Source organism: Carettochelys insculpta, chromosome 1 (genome assembly GCF_033958435.1).
Source record: "Carettochelys insculpta isolate YL-2023 chromosome 1, ASM3395843v1, whole genome shotgun sequence".
NCBI lineage: Eukaryota > Metazoa > Chordata > Testudines > Carettochelyidae > Carettochelys > Carettochelys insculpta.
The window spans coordinates 170,265,829-170,284,588 of NC_134137.1; the positions used below are offsets into that span (position 1 = coordinate 170,265,829).

Consider the following 18,760-nt stretch of genomic DNA (forward strand, 5'->3'; position numbering starts at 1 on the left):
AAGCATTTCCTTGAAAAACTCAAGCATGCACATGGTTTAGAACAGGGACTATCCTTTGTGTTAGGCATGTGCCTTTTACTATTTTTGTGGATGGCTACCCATTCTTGGCCAAACCATAGGGCTATGAGAAATCCCTTTTTGCATATGTTCAGTGAGGACTTTGATTATAACAGCTAAACTCTCTGAATTTTCCATGTGCACGAGGCTAATTTGAGCCATTCACTTCTTCCTTCATGCGACCACTCTGTATGAGCTATCTCTGCAAAGCAGTTGAGTATCCTCCATTCCTTACAGCTCCTGTGTATGATAGGACTGCACATGCACATTACCCCAGGGCTACTGAGCATGTGCTTACCAGCTCAGGGCTAGAGTGGGGAAGGTAGACTTCGTCAGTGATGGTTTCTTCAAGCTGACATAGCATGACGCACTGGAACTGGGAGCCGGGAGCCTGTGTCCCTCTCTTGGTTCTCAGGTAGCGTGGAGGTGAAAGCTCTCTTAATTCAAATGCAGAAGGAGCAAGAGCCATGCATGGAGAGTTGTTGGGTTGATAGGTAGAATAGAACCCTCATTCTCTTTTTTCAGAAAAGAGAGGGAGACACTGGGGCTGGATTGGTAAGAGGAATAGGTTTGGGAGCTAGGAAAGAAAATAGAGTAGTGGGAACTGGGAGCAAGTGGCAGTGTGGGGTGGGAAGAGATGGATATTGGATGAGGGAGTGAGACTGGAAATCACTACTGTTTTGGGTCAGAGATGCAGATCTGTCAAATAACTATTGGATGGAGGAAGGGCTAGGCCTGGCTGGACAAAGATTAGAACAGGGGGTTGGATGGGGAGGAAGGAAGAGAGAAGAAGAAATGGGTGAGTGGGAAAGGAACTGAGAATGGTTCAGCATGGAAACTCAGAGTTGAGGGGATGAGAATGGGGAAGCCAGAGAAGTGAGACCTGCTTTTGTTGGTCAAAGAGAATGGTATTGCAGTTGAAAGCTTGCAAAGTGGAGTGCCTGCTTTGGATGAGTGGGAATAGGATAAAAAGTAAAGAATTGGGGAAGAAATAGGTGTGGTATAGTGATGGTTGTAGGGAATAGGGCAGAAGAAAGTGTGCCCCTTGGAGTACACTTCCCACAAAAGCCGGGAGCCGACTTCAGTTGTTGGTAGGAGACAAGTTTGCAAGTTTCCTGCTTCACCAACAGAAGTTGGTTCAATGACTTCACTTAACTTGTGTGTTTAATATCTTGTAACCGATATGGATATAACACTCCATCGGGAATCAGAGCAAGCTACTTCTAGCTGAAAAGGTATCTAGTAGTTCCTTAGCTCAGAGCTTTTCCAAGCAGAGATGTCTGCAATTTTTTTTTACCACCTCTGTCTAAGATTGGCAGGTCTTGTGAATAAAAATATCCTTAGTTTGTTACTGTAGTTGCCAAGTTTTGTGTAGCTTCAGATGCTATTTCTTAAGAGATTACTTTTGCCTTCTAGTGTGAGTGGGAGCAGGGAAGAATGAGCAAGTACAATCAGGACCTCTTTCTCACCCTTCTCCCATTTCTGGACTAGCAGAAACAAGCAAGGATGGAAAAGAGAAACAGGATCCTACTGCTACCACACTGTTCATGAATTTGGCAGTTGGAGTGGGGGGAAATGGGCAAATGTATAGGAGCGTGCTTGGCAATTGTAGGGAATGGAACTTGAGCAGCAGTTGAATAGCTTAGGTGGGGTGTATTTGAGGGAGGTGGGCAGAGTTCTATTAGGGAGGGTGCCAGTCAAGAGCAGAGTCAGAGGTGGAGCAGACTTAAGAACTTATCCTGTGTTCTTAAATTACAATAATTTTGTTTCCAATTCTTCTCATTTTGTTTACCTGTTCTGAAATGAAAAAAAATGGGATGTTAATACAAAACAGATAGTAAGTCATGCAATTACTCTGGTTGAATAGAAAAGGCTGAACTTTTAGGTTGGATCTATAGACTATAATAATAATAGAAATACAGATTTTATTTTAACACTTGAAGTAAATACTGTGCAACAAGAAAGTGAAGTTACCATATTTCTTCGTAAAATTCTTCTTGGTGTGTCTACCTGTAACATTTTTTCACAATGTAATATAAATAACGTGCATGGATTATAAAGTAACATTGCATACAATGTTGCAATTTTTTAATGTTTGTTTTTCCAGGGCAATTAAAGCATTTCAGGAGGTGCTTTATGTTGATCCCAGCTTTTGTCGAGCCAAGGAAGTTCATTTGCGACTTGGGCTTATGTTCAAAGTGAATACAGACTATGAGTCTAGTTTAAAGGTATGTTTTAAAGTTCTTAAATTGTTTGGCAATTACTGCAAAATTCATTGCTTTTAAACTACAATAAAGTGTAAGTTTGCATTGGTAACATGGTAATTTTAGAAGGAGTATGCTTGTAAACAATACTTTAGTAAGTATAAGAGTCTCTCTCAGATGTTAACAGTAGAGGGTATTTAAGTAGAAAATTAAAATCCTGAGGAAAGCTGTAGGTAGGCACAAGCACTTCAACAGTTTAAATTGTGCATACAAATACTCAGGTTGGTGCTTAGTAAAAAATAAGATTATGTAGTTGGAAAGGGTACAGAGGGCAGATGAAGAGGATGGTAAAAGTGCTTTGGGCAGTTTGGGGTTCTACAGTTGTTTCCTTTCCCTCCCCCCTTTTTTGTGTGGAAAAACAGAGAAAATGCTTAGGAATTGGTGTAGTCAGGAAACATATTTATTAAAATGAAATCAGTTCCCTTTCATCTTCGTAATTTCTCTCAAACATCCTGACAATGCATACTCATTACTCTTATGCTTCCTCATGCTGTTTGAATGACCACTCAGGGAAAGAAATTGCTGTGTCATAAGTTAGAAATTGTTTTTGTGTAGAATATTTCTCTCCTCTCCCTGTAAACTTCTGCATCTAGTGTACATCTTGTGTTTTCTTCTCTTACTTCTCCCCACTCCTTCCTCATTCTTTGATTTTCTTTTGTGATTTCTCTCCTTACATACAATTTGTCCTGTTTGCTCTTGGTCTTGTTGGTCCTTTCTTTTCCCACTCCGTTCCCTTTGGCCAGCTCTGTAGTACAAACCTATAATTTTAAATCCACCAGTCCTGGAAGAATGAAGTATCTTTTCCAGGAACTTCATGTTATGCAGTGAAATCCATGGTTCAGGGCAGAAAATATTTAAACGTGAAGTGATTCTACACTTACATCCCTCTTTTGTCTCGTTCACTTCGTAACTCAACTAGCCTAACACCAGTCAGAAAAAGTATTGGATTCAGGGAATTTAGAACTGCTTTGCCTTCTACTTCCTGCCAATTTACTCCTCCTCAGATCTGCATTCTGCGTGCTGTGTGAAGTACACTATCAAAAAGAGCCATAGAGATTGATTAGAAGAGCATTTGTGCCTCAATCTTCATAATACCCAGGAACATGTCTGCAAGTAGCTTTCCTTTCCCTGTCCAGAGAAGTAGCCCCAGCTTGTGTGCCTCAGCAGAACAGGCAACTTTCATTAGAGCTAGAAGGGGTGTGTTTGTATGTGAAGTAAGATTAGGAAAGAATATGGAGGCTTAGCAGATCATGGATAGGCTTGTATTCTGTACCCTTTTGCCTTATCTTTTTATATTTGTGGCATGCACATGGCATTAGATCCCAGGAGCGTATGCCAACAAAGGGAGGGAGGACTGGAAGTATTTTTTAAAAGAGTGGTTTGTATACAGAAAAAAGTAATTGTTATTTAACAAAGAAGCATTGATTTTCTTTATCCAACAAAAAAAAGTTCGAGAATTTTACTTCTGGAAAAAACAAAACTGCTTGTTTGTAGAAACTGGATGTTAAACTCTTATGCCTATATTGAGCCATCTGATAGGGTTGATGATCCATACAAGGAAAGCTGGTGTGTAACAAAGCTGATTCTGAAACTTGTTTTGTAAGTAACTGGTATCATACTGCTATGTTGATAATAAGTTGTCTTATTTTTCATCATATTTTGTATTTTAGTATTTTCTGTTCATAAAAAGTGAAAATTGGTATTTAAACTTTTATGTTTAAGATGGTAATTGATAAGAATACAGTAATGGTCTTTTTTATGCTAAGAGATTGGGTCATCATCGTCCGTAGGAACCTTAAATGAAGAAAGGTCTATTTTCCATGATTAGTATACAATTGTAGAATATAAACATAAAATCATCTATATTTTATGTAAGCAGTTGTTTAAAAAATAATTTTTACTCTTAAGATTTCAGATTATAAGCATAATACCAGACTCCTGCTCTTTACCAAGCATCAAATCAACCCTCTTTAGAACACTTTTAAAAATAATTTTTACATTCTCGTAACATTTTATCTTTTGTATTTTGTGATATTGTGGCTCCAGACTCTGATACAGAATCCAGCTCTTGTAGAATTTCGCTCTAGATTTAAAGCCTACTTTTTAATAAACTTTCTAGCCCCTGTGATTTTAAAGAAAATACTCCTCTGACAAACTTTGCGAAAAATGGTGCAGTGTTATCTTCAGAAATAGCTGAGAGGCTTGAGCTTCCTGTTCATCACAATGTGGTGCTGATCCTGAAGCATAATGATGACTAATGCATTAGTGACTGCTAATACATAGTAGGTTAGAGTACATGATTTGGCCTTAAATTTGTGACTATTTAAAAGTCATTACTTTATTATTGATCACCTCAGCAGAATCAGCACAATCCTAAACCATTTTGTACATTGTCAGAAACCACAACAGTGCAATTCCCAACCACTGAATCAAGTAGCACTGGGAATACTGTATTGATCGTAATCTTCACTTTTACATTTATTTAGTGAAATAATCCATTTCTTAATTCATGTGAAGCTTCTGTAACAGATCTAGTATGTTATAGAGGTGTGTCACAATGAAGGAGATCTTGACTCAGAGTATCTGGACCTGATCACAATCAGACTAGGGATGTCAAAGGTTAACCAGTTAATGGGTAAGCGTCACCCTAAATTGTTACCAGTTACAGTTAACCAGTAGGGGCTGGAGCAGCCTCCCACCTGTTGCAAGCATGGGCTTGCTCCAGGAGCATGCAGCCACCGCAGGTGTGGGGAGGGGCACTCCAGTGTGGCAGAAGCAGTCCCCATCTGCAGTGGCCACAACCAGGAATTGCTCCATCCAGCTGGAGCGCCCCTTCCCACAGTGCTCCAGGGCTGAGCCACTGTGGTTGTGGGCTGCTTTGGTTGTGCTGGAGGCCCGCTACACCCATGGCAGCACTGTGGGCACGGATGCTCCAAGCCAGGCTGGATCAGCCACAGTCCCCAGTGAGCAAAAGGTGCTGCAGCCTGGATGGAGCAGCCCTTGTCTGTGGCAGGAGGGCACTCCAGCCCCGTTGAGTTAGAGTAGCCACCCCCCAACTCTGTTACCTGTTGACTGGTTAAACCTGACATTTAACTGGTTAACCAGTCAGATAAGATTTTACATCTCTTGTCAGACTGAAAAATCCTCTCTTCAGTGGGTAGGACTCTGTATCTGGGAACGCTGTGGGCAGCTGTGCAGGCAGTAGAGCTATCTGTAGAGTGGTGTAGTTGTTGCTGCATGAATTCTCATTTAGTAGGTTATTGTCACAAGGAAAAAAAGCAGAAAATGTATTTAATTAAACCTCGCATTCAGTAGAAATTCATGGCTTTACAAACACTGCTGTGTTTCATGGGTGTTGGAAAATGAGTGACTACAGTTTGTATTCACCTTCTTTGTCTCTCTTCTCCCCTACTGAAAGGGCGCACTGGCACTGTAAACCTTTCACCCCAGTAACACGTGCCTCTCCACCCCCAAGACTAAATAGCTGTCCTCTTACTCTGGGACTACTGAATATATGTTGGTAATAATTCTGTCCATAGAACAACAAGAGGACACCTGCTACAACATACTGTGAGGAAATGCTAAGAATTATGAAGGAAACTAAATTGTGGTGGTAGTGGGGAGTTAATTCTACTTGTCTTTTTTTTTTTTTTTTTTAAATGAGGGTACTCAGTACAAGAATTTAAAAACCTATTTTCACATTAAAGTATTATCTGCCTTGAAGCAATCACTCTATCTCAGCACTTTTTTAACTTACTGGAATGCCTATAATTTTTCCCCCCTTCTCATTTTAGAATATGTTTGAATGCCTGCACTGTCATTATTTGAGTTTATAACTTGTAAACTACTGTGAGGGTAGGAAGTTGAAAAATCAGGGAATTTTTGTTGTCATTCTCCCATAACTGCATCAGAAATGCATGAATGAAGATGTATAGCATCGTGCCCTTCATCTCTCTCAAGAAAGTTGAGCTGTTTTTAAGATTTCAGAATGTTCTTTTTATTCCAGTTATTTTTCAAACTTGGTTAAAGAATTAATTGGTAAGAGTTGTAAATATGTCAGATTTAAAGTTCTTAATTGTATTTTGTAATTTGAGCAAAAAAATGGTTGAACTAGTTCAGTTACATTTGCAAGCAGAAAGTCTTGGTTGCTAGCGTTAAACTCATTAATACAAAATATTTCACTCTGTTCCTGTTCCTTTAGGAACTGCTTAGAAAAATATAAATTATTTTTAAAAAGATGAACAAATACAAATAAATGTATATTCAGCTGTTCATGTGGCAATCTAAATTAAATTTAAAAATGCCACATACTGTGGGCTCTGAAGACCAAGCATGACAAAACCAGTCAAAAGATTATTTTAAAAAAAGTTATAGGTAAAGAGGAAATAGGGGCTGCAAATTAATATGCCAACTCTTACACAAATTGACAGGTTTTACTTATCTGAATGGTCTATACACACATGTTCTTTGATAAATCATTGCTTAATAAGGTAGGAAAGTTTGTAATTGAACCATACAGATTTTTTTATTGTAGATCAGTGAATCTCATTCATTAAGGATATTTTTCTGCTATTCAGTATTCTTTAATCAGTTTGCTATTTACCTCCTGTAAAGGAGAACCACAGAACAATACAGAAAATATTCTAGTCACCGTATCCTATAATTAGAGGAGTAAATTGCTAAAAATCGTGTTTTTTGACATTCTGTGCTTCAAATTTTTAACAGAAATATGATTGAAAATTTTGAATGTTCAGACTAATGAATAGCAATAATACTCCTATTTCCAGTTTGTAGATCATAACTTTATATTAGATTACGTAGTGCAGGTTGGACCTCCTTATGGAATCCTTGAAACCTGACTGGTCCCAAACAAGGAAATTTGCAAGAGCACGGGAGGTCCCTTACCTCTGGCTCCCCAGCCTGCTGGTTCTGCTTTCACCCCAGCTAGGCACCCAGCCCCAGGCCTGCTGCTGCCTACCGTGTTCGGGCTGTTGATTGTGGCTGGGCGGCCAAGCTCAAGCATCCCCGTGACTGGACTCCAGCCCCTTTGACACTGGAACACAGATGTTGCTGGACTAGAGAGTTTTGGATTTCGGAGGTGCAACATGTACTGCAATTCATATTTCTTAGCTTATTTCCTCTGCTGTGTTAGGTGAACATACAGGTTTAGTGTTCTCCCTAGCCCATTCCTAAGCACAAAGATCTCTAACTCCAGCTAGATGGTGTTTTTTGACATGTTGGGAGGTGTATGTTGGTGATCAGCAGCTCTTAGATGCTTGAGCTATAATTCAGTGATCCACTCTGATCCTGCTGTTTCAAATGGTTTATAGTGGTGTTTTGCAGTGTAACTGCTTACACTGGACGTAGGTTGATTACAGCAGCAAACACAGATGCTCAGTCATCAACTTTTTCTCTCCTGTGGTAGTCCTTTTGGACAGTAGTATAAAAACAACTAACTTTTGAGATGCTGTACAACTAAAGTCCGAGGCCGGGTCTACACTTGAGAGTTTTGTCGACAGAATGCCCCTTCTGTCGACATAACTCAGGGAGCGTCTCTGCACATAAAGCATTCTGTCAACAGATCCTCGACAAAACTCTGCATTTGCCTCAACAGTATTATCCCTCAAAAATTTGAGGCATAACAATCTGTCGGCAGAGTACCGTTGACAGAAGTGTGGTGTAGACACTTCTGTTTACAGAGAGGGCTTCCGGTTGCTAGGCAGCCCTCTTTGCAGAGCTGCCCTTCTGCTTTCTTGCACCAGGGGGCAGTGGAGTCTGGCAGTTCTCTGTTGACAGAGAAAGTTGTGTGTAGATGCAATCTGTTGATAGAGGCTCTGTCCAGATTTCCCTGTCAACAGTAACTTCTGTGAGCATATGCTTCTAGTGTAGACATAGCCTCAATGTTTTGCCATGATTCAGACTTGTGGCAAACATGAGTACTCAGATATGGTTGTGACAAATGTTACAGTGCATTATTTTAAGAGGTTGCCTGAGAAGAGAACTACCTTCTTTGGGCCAGAGAAAATCTAGTCTTCATTAAGTTTTGTTACTTGAGGAAGATTTCATAGCTGTACTTGGTCTGAGCAAGTGATTATTCTGACTAGATTAATCTCATTCAGTTTATGTAAATGTGTGACCTTTGTTGAGCATTTTGTCCTATACACGTAGCAGATCTGTGCTTTTTTGTACAAGATGCAAGAAATCGTGTTTATGCCTCTCAAATTCTTTTCAGAAAACATGAATTAATCTAACTTTGGAGGATCCTGGAGAGCTGAATAAGGAGTTAATCTACCAGCACGTGTTATGTGTTATCCTTTTCAAACCTTTCACATACACTCCTCCAGACATACTTACGAATGAGGCTTTGGCTATGTGCCAACACTTTGCTTACTCAAGGCTTATTGTGTCCTAGTTATCTGAACAAAGATGGCTCTTAGGAACATACACATCACACCTGGGTCACATAGTAGAATAAGCTACCCTCTGGCAAAATTGTGCTGAGGATCAGGCTTTCCCTGGGTGGTAAATTGATGTCAGAGGTGTCAGATTCTAAATGAGGCTTCCTTTAGTGTGTTACATAAATGTATAGGTGTCAATTAGGAAAACTTGTTACATCACTCTAGAGATAAAAGAAGTAGTTAAAATCACCATTTAAAACATTATTAAAGGTTTTGATTTACAAATTACTCAAATGTACTTAAATGCCTTGCAGTAAGATTGGAAACTGTTAATTTTCATATTTGTTGTTTTCCTTTTAATGGATTAAAGTCACACAAATCTATGTATTTGGCCACTTTGATTTTAAAGGGATGTAAATCAAGACAATAAATACATTTTAAGAGAGTTGGTGATTCTGTGTGTCTGCAGTACACAGGCTTCTAGTAATAAGTGAAGAGAATGTTTTGAATTGCATTTAATTCTATGATGTTTTTTTTTTTTCATTTTATGCTTGTATTTAATCCATTGAGTAATTTGATACATGCGCAAATACTATGCTATAAATTTCTTGGGTTACATCAGAAATTGTTACCACTATCACACAGGCAAGTCAAGGACTTTAAAGGAAAGAAAATAGTCGTATAATAATTATCCTACTGTACATTGCTACAAGTCAAGCCATTTGATTGCTTCAGCTCTGGCACTTGAAAAGACACTTCTTAACATTCAGATCAGTGCCTTCTAGGTAAATCCTCTTATTCAGTATTTGAATTTCCATAGACCTGCTGTCTGCCTTGAGGTATTGTATGTCGACTCGGAACTGCAACGGCCTCTCCTGCATAACAACTATTTCACACAGCAGTAGGCAGCTTCAGTACCGCAATATTTGTGTGAGGTGCAGATGTTTGCTGGCTGATGCTGTTTGTTGCAGAAATGGAAGTTGGAATTTAAGGGTGTTTTGTTGTCGGTGGTGTTGATGGGAGTACATTTTGGGATTGTTTGTGTCTGAGTTCGTTTGTTAGTATGCATGATTTAATTTTTGTGTCTGTATTAACTACATGAAAGGAGGCTGTGTGATTTATTGTAACCTAGCTAGTGGTGTAGGGTAGTTTCTGTGTGTTACATGGTTGAAAGATTATTGGTTTTGTTTGCAGCTTTGCAGTGATTGTTTTGTACAATTTGCCTTATTTTTTATGAAATCTATATATATGTTCTGGATTATCTGTAGTTTTACAGTGTGATTTGGTAAATACTGCAGTCAGAAATGGATTACATTTTGGAATATTTGAGCTGCTGCAGAATTTGAAATTGTAAGGTAATGTGTTTTCCTATTTAGTGATTTAGAAACATTGGTGAAAATATTCCAGCTGTTTCACTGTGTAGCATTGAATACGGGCAGATTTAAATGCTGAAATGGGCAGTTCCACTTACGCAATTATCTGTGTTTTCTCACTGAGACTGATGAACACAGTGATTCTGAAAAGTAATTACCAAGTAAGTGTCAAATATTTTATTTTAGATCTATTTATTTTGTATAATATCATTACAAGGTGAAATCAGATCTGCACATTTGTGTTGTATGTTTAGTATTAATAGGTGGTGATATGTCCATGTAAAATTTAGTCCCTTGCACAGGCCTAAATGTACAGGTGCGTATGTCTTTTTCTACAGAAAAAATGTAATGTAGAATAGACATTTTGGTTAATTTCTTTTAGTCATTTTTAAGTTGCCTGCTTAGTATTGCTATGGTAACAGACTAAAGGATGTCTCAGAGGTGCACAACCTGCTTTGCAATGCAAGTGAGGGAGATTTTAACTTCCCTATCACTACTGAGCACTAGAAAAGAAAATCAGTAAGCTAATGTTAACGTCTTGGTTTAACATTCATTTTATTTTGGAAGTAATGTGTGTCCAGTGTTTTCTGTGAGATTTTGTTTTTATTTTTGGTGATTGAATTATTTAAAACCATTATGCATATATGAAATACGGTTTATAATTAATGTTGAAATGACCTAATTTTTGGTAACTATTTGTATGCGCAGATTAAGTTAACAGAATGCAGTGAGGATATCTGCTCCATTTCTGTGTGACTTAGGAGGGCATCCTTGTAATTGGGTGCTGCAGTGCTAGTCTAGATAATTTATCTTGAATTATAACACTGTGCTTGGTTGGTATTTTTATTGTTTGATTGTAAACTGGTCATAGGTATTTCTGGGTAAAAGTATCATTCTTGAGAGTCAAATCTAATGAGATGTTTTAGGGTTGGAACCCTAGTATTTACAGCTATTTTGGAAAGAGGGTAAGTGTATCGCTTACTCTGGAATTTAATTTTAAATTTTCTTGCTTTATTAATACCAGCTACTGTTGCTTATGAATTTGGTTCTCTGGACACCAGCAGATAAAATGCTATTTCAACCATCTTTTATTAAGTGAAGCAAGTATAGAAACAGTTTCCTTATAAAATCTTTTTTGAACATTCCTTTTATGTTTTAGTAGTTTGCTTTTAACACAGCACTGTCCTGTATTAGCTCCTTTTCCCTTTTGGTCTCTGCTGCCTGATTGTGCACTTCTGGTTCCAAATCAGGGCTATGGCTACACTGCAGAGATTTGTCTAAAGAAAATCTTCTGGAAGAACTCTTCCGAAAGATCTTCTTTTAAAAGAGTGTGTCCACACACAAAAAGGCAGATCAAAAGAGTGATCTACTCTTTAAAAAGAAAAGGTCCACACAGCCCCTGCTCTTTCAAAAGAATGGACCACGGATCAAAAACTCAGGTACCATGAGGACTGTTCTTTTGGGGGAGGCGGAGATATGGCACATGGAGCATCTATACATTTTCTTTTGAAAGAAGGTTTCGAAAGAAGGTGCTGTTCCTGAACCAGGAATGGAAGAGTGCATTCTAAAGGAGTACCACATTCTTTTGATTTACTTTTGAAAGAACCCTTTTTTTGTGTAGACGCTCCATGGGATCTTTTGAAAGAGCCCCCGTCTTTTGAAAAACCTTTTGAAAGAACTTGCTAATGTAGACACAGCCCAAATGTATGGTTGGCCGCTCAGTTTTTAACTTTGGTTCCTAACTTTGAGGCTTACTGTAAAATGAGTGGTCATGTCTAAACTATTACTTTGGTAGTTTCCCTTCCCCTCTGGAGAAGAAAGATGGTTAAGAAATAAATTCAGAGTTAATATATATTTTTAAAATGAAATATTTATTCATAATTATCTGGACCATTGTGTGACACAACGTCAAATGTTTTATGAAAGCTATATTTTCAAATGAAAACTGGGGCAATTGATTTTGTGGTGTTAAATTGTAGGCTTCTATGTCAAGTCATTTGTTTAAATGCTTTAATGCGTTGACAAAGAGATAAAATGCTCCAAATCACTGTATTTCTGAATCTGTTTTATTATCCTGTAGTAAATATACCATTTAATGACTTGTACATCTGTTTGCATGGGACTCTGAGTTAGTGTCAGTTGTAAAGCTTGAACAAATCTTGACCATTCAAATGATGATGTTCTTCTAGAAACTCACTACTCTCACTATTTCATAAAATGCCTATTCTAAACATAATTATTGAAAGCATTGTCATTAAAGTCTGTGAAATATTATGTAAAGTTATTTTACTGTCCTCTAATGAAATATGTTTATTAAAGATAAAATTTCAAAAGATTATAGATTAGTTGTTGCATTTCAGTCTAGCTGACTCGTGTGAAATAATATATTGCTTTCAAATATAATTTGTTTCTGTAGTAAAATTTCTCTAAATTATGAATATCAGAAACAAGTAAACAATATTAATTCTTTTTCAGCATTTTCAGTTAGCTCTGGTTGACAACAACCCCTGCACTTTGTCCAACGCTGAAAGTAAGTATTTTGAAGATTTTCGTTTATGTATTTTCTTGCAATATTTCGAAGAATGACATAAATACAGAGCTGCCACTGTTTTTTAATAAACTCACCTCTTTTAAGATGGCAATACCTTATGGAGAATGAGTAATTCAGGAATTTTCCACAAAGAATTGTTGACGCTGGTGATACTGCCTGATGTAGGTAGCTATGGTTACCCAGGCTGTATAAATGAGCATGAAAACAATTACTGTGAACTGTTTGTGTGAAATACAGTTTTGCCAATGGAATTACAGAATAACTGTTATCGTAATAAATGGAAGATACAGTGCTGAGGAGGGCCATACCACATCTCTGTATTTTAAGATCTGAGGTTTGTGGAGGAACTGCCATTTCTTTTTGTTGTTCACAGAGTTGATTATATCTTAGGGTTTTTAAAAGAAACTTATAAACATAGTAACTATTTTACTTTTGCACTGAGGTATTACTAGAAAAAAATCTGAAATTAGACATAAGAAAGATATAATATTGAAGTGAGAAACATTGTTTCCCTTATTCAGTAAGATGAAATTTGGATAAGTTGCTACCTCACCCCACTTCAAATGATTTACTTTCTTTTCAGAGACATTTCTGAATTTCTTCCACAGTTTCCCATTTGAAGATGGATCAGATATGCAGTTTTTCTTTGAGTGCTGGCATATGTCTATTTCCTTCTAGATGTATGCATGACAGTGCACCAAAGAGGAGGACTGTTTTCCTGTATCAGTACCCCTCAGGGCAGCACAAGCACCCTCATGCCACTTGTGACAGTTTAAAAGGGATGGAGCTCACCTCTCCCATCCCCAGTTCCTTTTCTTCCTGCATGGTCAGTAATCTCTGTGAGACAGAACAAGCGCATGCGCCCAGGCTCCCGTCAAAGAAGACTAATACTAAGGTTAATACTAAGCCACCTCCTGCTGGGTGCTTTCTGGCATCTCATTTTAACAGTATAGAGTAATAAACTGCAGCACTCATGGTATTATTGGTATTATTGAGATCAAGTCCATTGGCAGGACCTTCAGTGGGGTCAGTTTCTATACAGAACATGCCTGAGGTATACACAGCGGCCAGGTTTATGAATGTTTGGTAGAGATCTTGGAGACCAAAAACTACAAGATCTCTACCAAATATTCATAAACCTGAATTAACCACCAGGAGAAATAAAAAAAAAAACACATTGACAGGGCCAAACGAATACCCAGAGACCAGCTACTCCAAGATAGGCCCAAAATAGCTAATAACAGAAACCACTGGTCGTTACCTACAGCCCCCAATTGAAACCATGACAACGTATTATTAAAGAACTACAACCTATTCTTAATCAGGATGCTACACTCCAGAAGGCCCTAGGTGACAAGCCTGTTCTCTCCTACAGACAACCTCCCAACCTTATGAGGCTTCTCACTAACAACCACAGACTATACCACAGGAATACCAATCCTGGAACTTTTCTTTGCAACAAGGCCTGTTGCCAACTTCGTTCACATATCTATTCTGGAGATATCATCACTGGACCTTACCAGGTTATTCACAAAATCACGGGCACATTCTCATGTTCCTCAACTAACATCATGTATACCATCTTGTGCCAGCAATGCCCACATTTCTTGTATTTTGGACAGACTTCCAACTCTTAGACAAAGAAATAAGGGACATAAAACAGACATAAAAATATTCCTGATTCACAAACCTGTCAGCCAGCACTTTAATAGAGTGGGCCATTCTGTTAATGACCTGAAAGTGTGTGTTTTACTGAAACAACTTTCACAGCCATTTGGAAAGAGAGGCTGCTGAATCCTTTTATATTCAAATTTGGCATATTAACATGCAGTTTGAACCTGGATGACAATTTTCTAGATCATTACAGGGACTCTTTTACATACTTTGCTTTAGCTAATTCTTGATTCCTCCCCACTCTCCACCCCCCGCCCTTCTGCGCTCTGATTTGCTCACCTTGATAATATTTTTTCTGATTTGTCAACCTTGATTACTATTTTTGGTTCTGTGTGCCTTAAATATTGAGTCTGTTCTGGTATGGCTATGATCTGAAGAAGTGGATCTGTCCCAAACAAGAAGCTGTCCCAAGCTCATCACCTAATAAATTATTTTGCTAGTCTTTAAAGTGCTACTGGACTGCTTTTTTGTTTTGATAGTATATACACTAGCAAGGCTATCTCTCTGTTACAGTTCAGAGGGAGTTTTCTCTCTTCCCACCAAGGATCTATTCCAGGCATATGGCTCAAGAACTTTGAATCATCTGTGCAAACATCTGCCTCTTGCTGCTTTTTTTCCCCAAAATTGCAGTAGGATGAGATGTGTCTTGATTGTCAGTCAGAACTAGAAGTACCTAAGTCACAGATGAACATTTACTCACTGTTAGTCCTGATGACCATTGCTCAAGAATTTCATAAGATTTTTTTTCTCAGATAACAATATGTGATTGTAAATGAACATTCCTTTATTACACTTTCCAGCAGCAAGTTATTGGAGCTTGTTAGGAATGATGAGAGAATGCATAGAGGTGGTCCACTGATGTGGATACACATGAAACAAAGATGTCTGCTGGATATTTTGGACAATTTCCAGGAAGAACTGTCTGAAGTCACACTATTGTGATCACATCTCAGTCTCTTCCCTAGTGGTTCTGAGAGTACAACAGTATTTTAGGAGTCTCTTTCATAACCTTAAAGAACTTTTTTAGATGGATTCCAATTTATTGATGCCAGAAAACATTTAAACACTGACAACCTCTGCGCATCATTCATCTACGGTAATCACCCCAGGCAATGTACATTACAGAGATACTGAACACCGAAGCAGACTTTCTGAATTGGTGGTTTTTAAAATGGTGGAGTGTTCCTTTTATACACTGGGAATTTATGAAACTTGTTGTAATAAAGATGGGCAAAGATGATCTGTCTGAATACATCTACACTGCCAAAAAACAAAACAAAACAAAACAAAATCTTTCGTAGCCAGTCTCAGTCCAGGTTAAATAAGTAGAACTCACACTATATAGCAAAAATAGCAGTGTAGGTGTGTGTGCACCTTTTCCTGTTGCCAGATTTCAGACCCAGGTTGAGTGGGAACATTTTAGCCCTATAGCCTGTCAGTTGAGTTGGATTCTGAGACTTGGTGCTGCAGAGTATTTTGTTTTGCCTTACAGATGTGTTAGAATCCAGGATGGGTTCACCCATAAAAGCTACTAGAGAGATTGGACAAAATTAGGAGCTGGTGAACATACAGCAAATTCATAGATAGCTTTGATGAGATCCTGATACTGAAATATATTATACTCCACATGCCAGAAGCCTGTGGAACCAACAGGAAGAATTAGAGGCCCTGGCACAGTCAAAAAGTATGAGGTGGTTGGAATAAGGGAGACTTGGTGGGACGATTCGCATAACAAGAACACGGTCATGGAAGGTTATAAACTGTTTAGGAAGGACAGACGGGAGAAAAGGAGGAATAGTCGCGCTCTATGTGGAGGAGCAGTATGATTCCTTACACTGGAGCTCTGAGCAAGGAGAAAATCCAGTTGTGTGTTTGGGTTGAACTTAGAGGCTGAAGTAACAGAGGTGATGTTGTAGTCGGTGTCTGTTAGAGACCGCCAGATCAGGGAGATGAGGTAGACGAGGATTTCTTCAGACAGCTAAGTGAAGCTTCCAAATCTCAGGCCCTGGTTCTCATGGGAGAGTTTAATCATCTGGACATTTGTTGGGAGACCAATACATCAGCACACAGACAATCCAGGAAGTTTTTGGGGAACGTTGGGGATAACTTCTTGGTACCAGTGGTGAAGGAACTGACTGGGGCCATGTGCAACTTGACCTACTACTCACAAACAGGGAAGAACTAGTAGAAGAAATAGAAGTGGGAGGAAACCTGGGCTGCAGCGACCAAGAGATCGGAGATTTCAGGACCTGGACAAAAGGAAGAAAGTTGAGCAGTAACATACAGACCCTTGATTTCAGGAGAGCAGACTGACTCCCTGACAGAACTGATGCGCAGGATCCCTTGGGAAATGAAGATGAAGGGGAAAAGAGTTGAAGACAACTGGCAGTATTTTAAAGAAGTCTTACTTAAGGCACAGGAACAAACCATCACACTGCATCATAAGAAATGCAGACATGGTAGTCAGCCAACTTGGCTTAATGGGGAAACCCTTAGTCAGCTTAAATTCAAAAAGGATTCATACAAGAAATGGAAACATGGACAGTTGACTAAGGAGGAGCATAAACATACAGCTGGAGAATGCCAGGCAGTAATCAGGAAAGTGAAAGCACAGTTGTAGCTGCAGCTGGCAAGGGATGTGAAGAGTAACAAGAAGGGTTTCTACAGGAATGTAAACAATAAATAGCTTATCAGAGAATGTGCGGGGCCGTTACTGGATGCGGGAGGTAACCTAGTGACAGATGATGCAGGAAAAGCTGAAGTACTCAATGCTTTTTTTGCCTCAGTCTTCACGGACAAAGTCAACTTCCACATGACAGTCCTAGACAATGCAGTATGGGAAGGTGGAGGGCAGCCATCTGTGGGGAAGGAACAAGTTCTGAGCTATCAAGAAAAACTAGATATGCACAAGTCCATGGGTCTGGATTTAATGCACCCGACGGTACTAAGGGAATTGGCAGAGGTCATTGCTGAACCTTTGGCTATTATCCTTGAAGACTCTTGGAGATCGGGGAGATACTGGATGACTGAAAGAAGGCAAATATAGTGCCCATCTTTAAAAAAGGAAAGAAGGACAATCCAGGGAACTATAGACCCATCAGCCTTACCTCAATCCCTGGGAAAATTATGGAGGGAATGCTCAAGGAATCCATTTTGGAAAACTTGGAAGAGGGGAAAGTGATCAAAAGTAGCCAACCAGGGGCAAGTCCTGCCTGACCAATCTGATTATCTTCTATGATGAGGTAACAAGCTCTGTGGACATGGGAAAGTCAGTGGATGTGATATACCTTGACTTCAGCAAGGCTTTTGATACGGTGTCCCACAGCATTCTTGTCCATAAGTTAAGGAAGTATGGATTGGATCCCTGGACAATAAGATGGATAGAAAGCTGGCTTGATGGTTGCGCCGAACAGGTAGTGGTCAATGGTTCAATATCTGGATAGCTTCTATAGCCTACAGTACAAGGGAAAGAAGGTATTTAATGACGCAGTAGAGAGGCCATTCAAACAGCATGTTTGACCTTCAAGCACGTTCTGCTAGAAATACAGCACTTCATGAAGTGAAAGAAGTTTAACAATCAGTAAATTAATGTACAGGTAGCCTGCCATCATAGTGTTTCAAAAAACTCAAACTCATTTGTTACAGCAACTGATACATCCTTCAGCTAGAAGATGCTTCACATTTATGTTGACCAGTAATTTCAAATGATGCATGTGGAAAAGAGTATTTGTGAAGTTCTTTTTTTCCATTCTACTCCTATAGCAGTGTTTTATTGTGCTTTTGCTCGGATGCTCATTACTAAGTTTATTATAGGAATTAATACACTTTGTGGTGAAGGGAGAAAGGAATTGGCTTACCTGTTTATTTCTTCTGTGCACAATGTCTGAACATCCATCCATTGTTCCTGTTCTCATTTTAATTTTGAGAGAGCAAATCTAGTAATGTGGTGGCAACATATGGAATGAGGGGATAGGGATGAGTGTGCTCTACAGGATCAAAAACGTTATCTGTAGCTTTGACAGGTTTTTTTTCTGCTGTCCAGCTAGTAACAACTAAATTGCTAGTAGTGCTAAATTAATATGCTGTTGAAAATTAGCAGGTAAATGAAAATTTCCTTTCAAAATTTCTTGCTCTATAACAGAGTTGTTGGGTAGCCTTGGCCCCCAGTCCAGGCTTGCTTGGTCATGTGTCTTCCCAAGAGATTCAGGACTCTTCTTCCCAGCATCCGGCCCACAATGGTGTAGGGGTTGTGCCAGAGTTAGGCAAGCCAGGACTGGATCTGACTTATGGTCTCTGCCTGGTGGGGGCAGGAAGCCAATTTCCCACTGCCACCTCTTCTCTTACCCTGGTTAAGGGAAGAGCCAGCAGCATGCTACCTGGAGAGTCTTTTCCTGACACTCTATCAAAACCTTTTTTTTTGTTTTGGTCAAACACTTATTTAAC

General features: G+C 39.0%; 1 protein-coding gene across 7 annotated transcripts in view; it reads left to right on the top strand.

The window, feature by feature from the left end:
• Positions 1 to 18,760, top strand: part of KDM6A (lysine demethylase 6A) — a 295,712-nt gene that overhangs the window by 174,933 nt on the left and 102,019 nt on the right. For all 7 annotated transcript variants that reach the window (XM_074995163.1, XM_074995170.1, XM_074995188.1 and 4 more), the window contains exons 6-7: positions 2,165 to 2,285; positions 12,568 to 12,622. In XM_074995163.1, the coding sequence (XP_074851264.1) occupies positions 2,165 to 2,285; positions 12,568 to 12,622 (176 nt within the window). The remainder of the gene's footprint in view (positions 1 to 2,164; positions 2,286 to 12,567; positions 12,623 to 18,760) is intronic.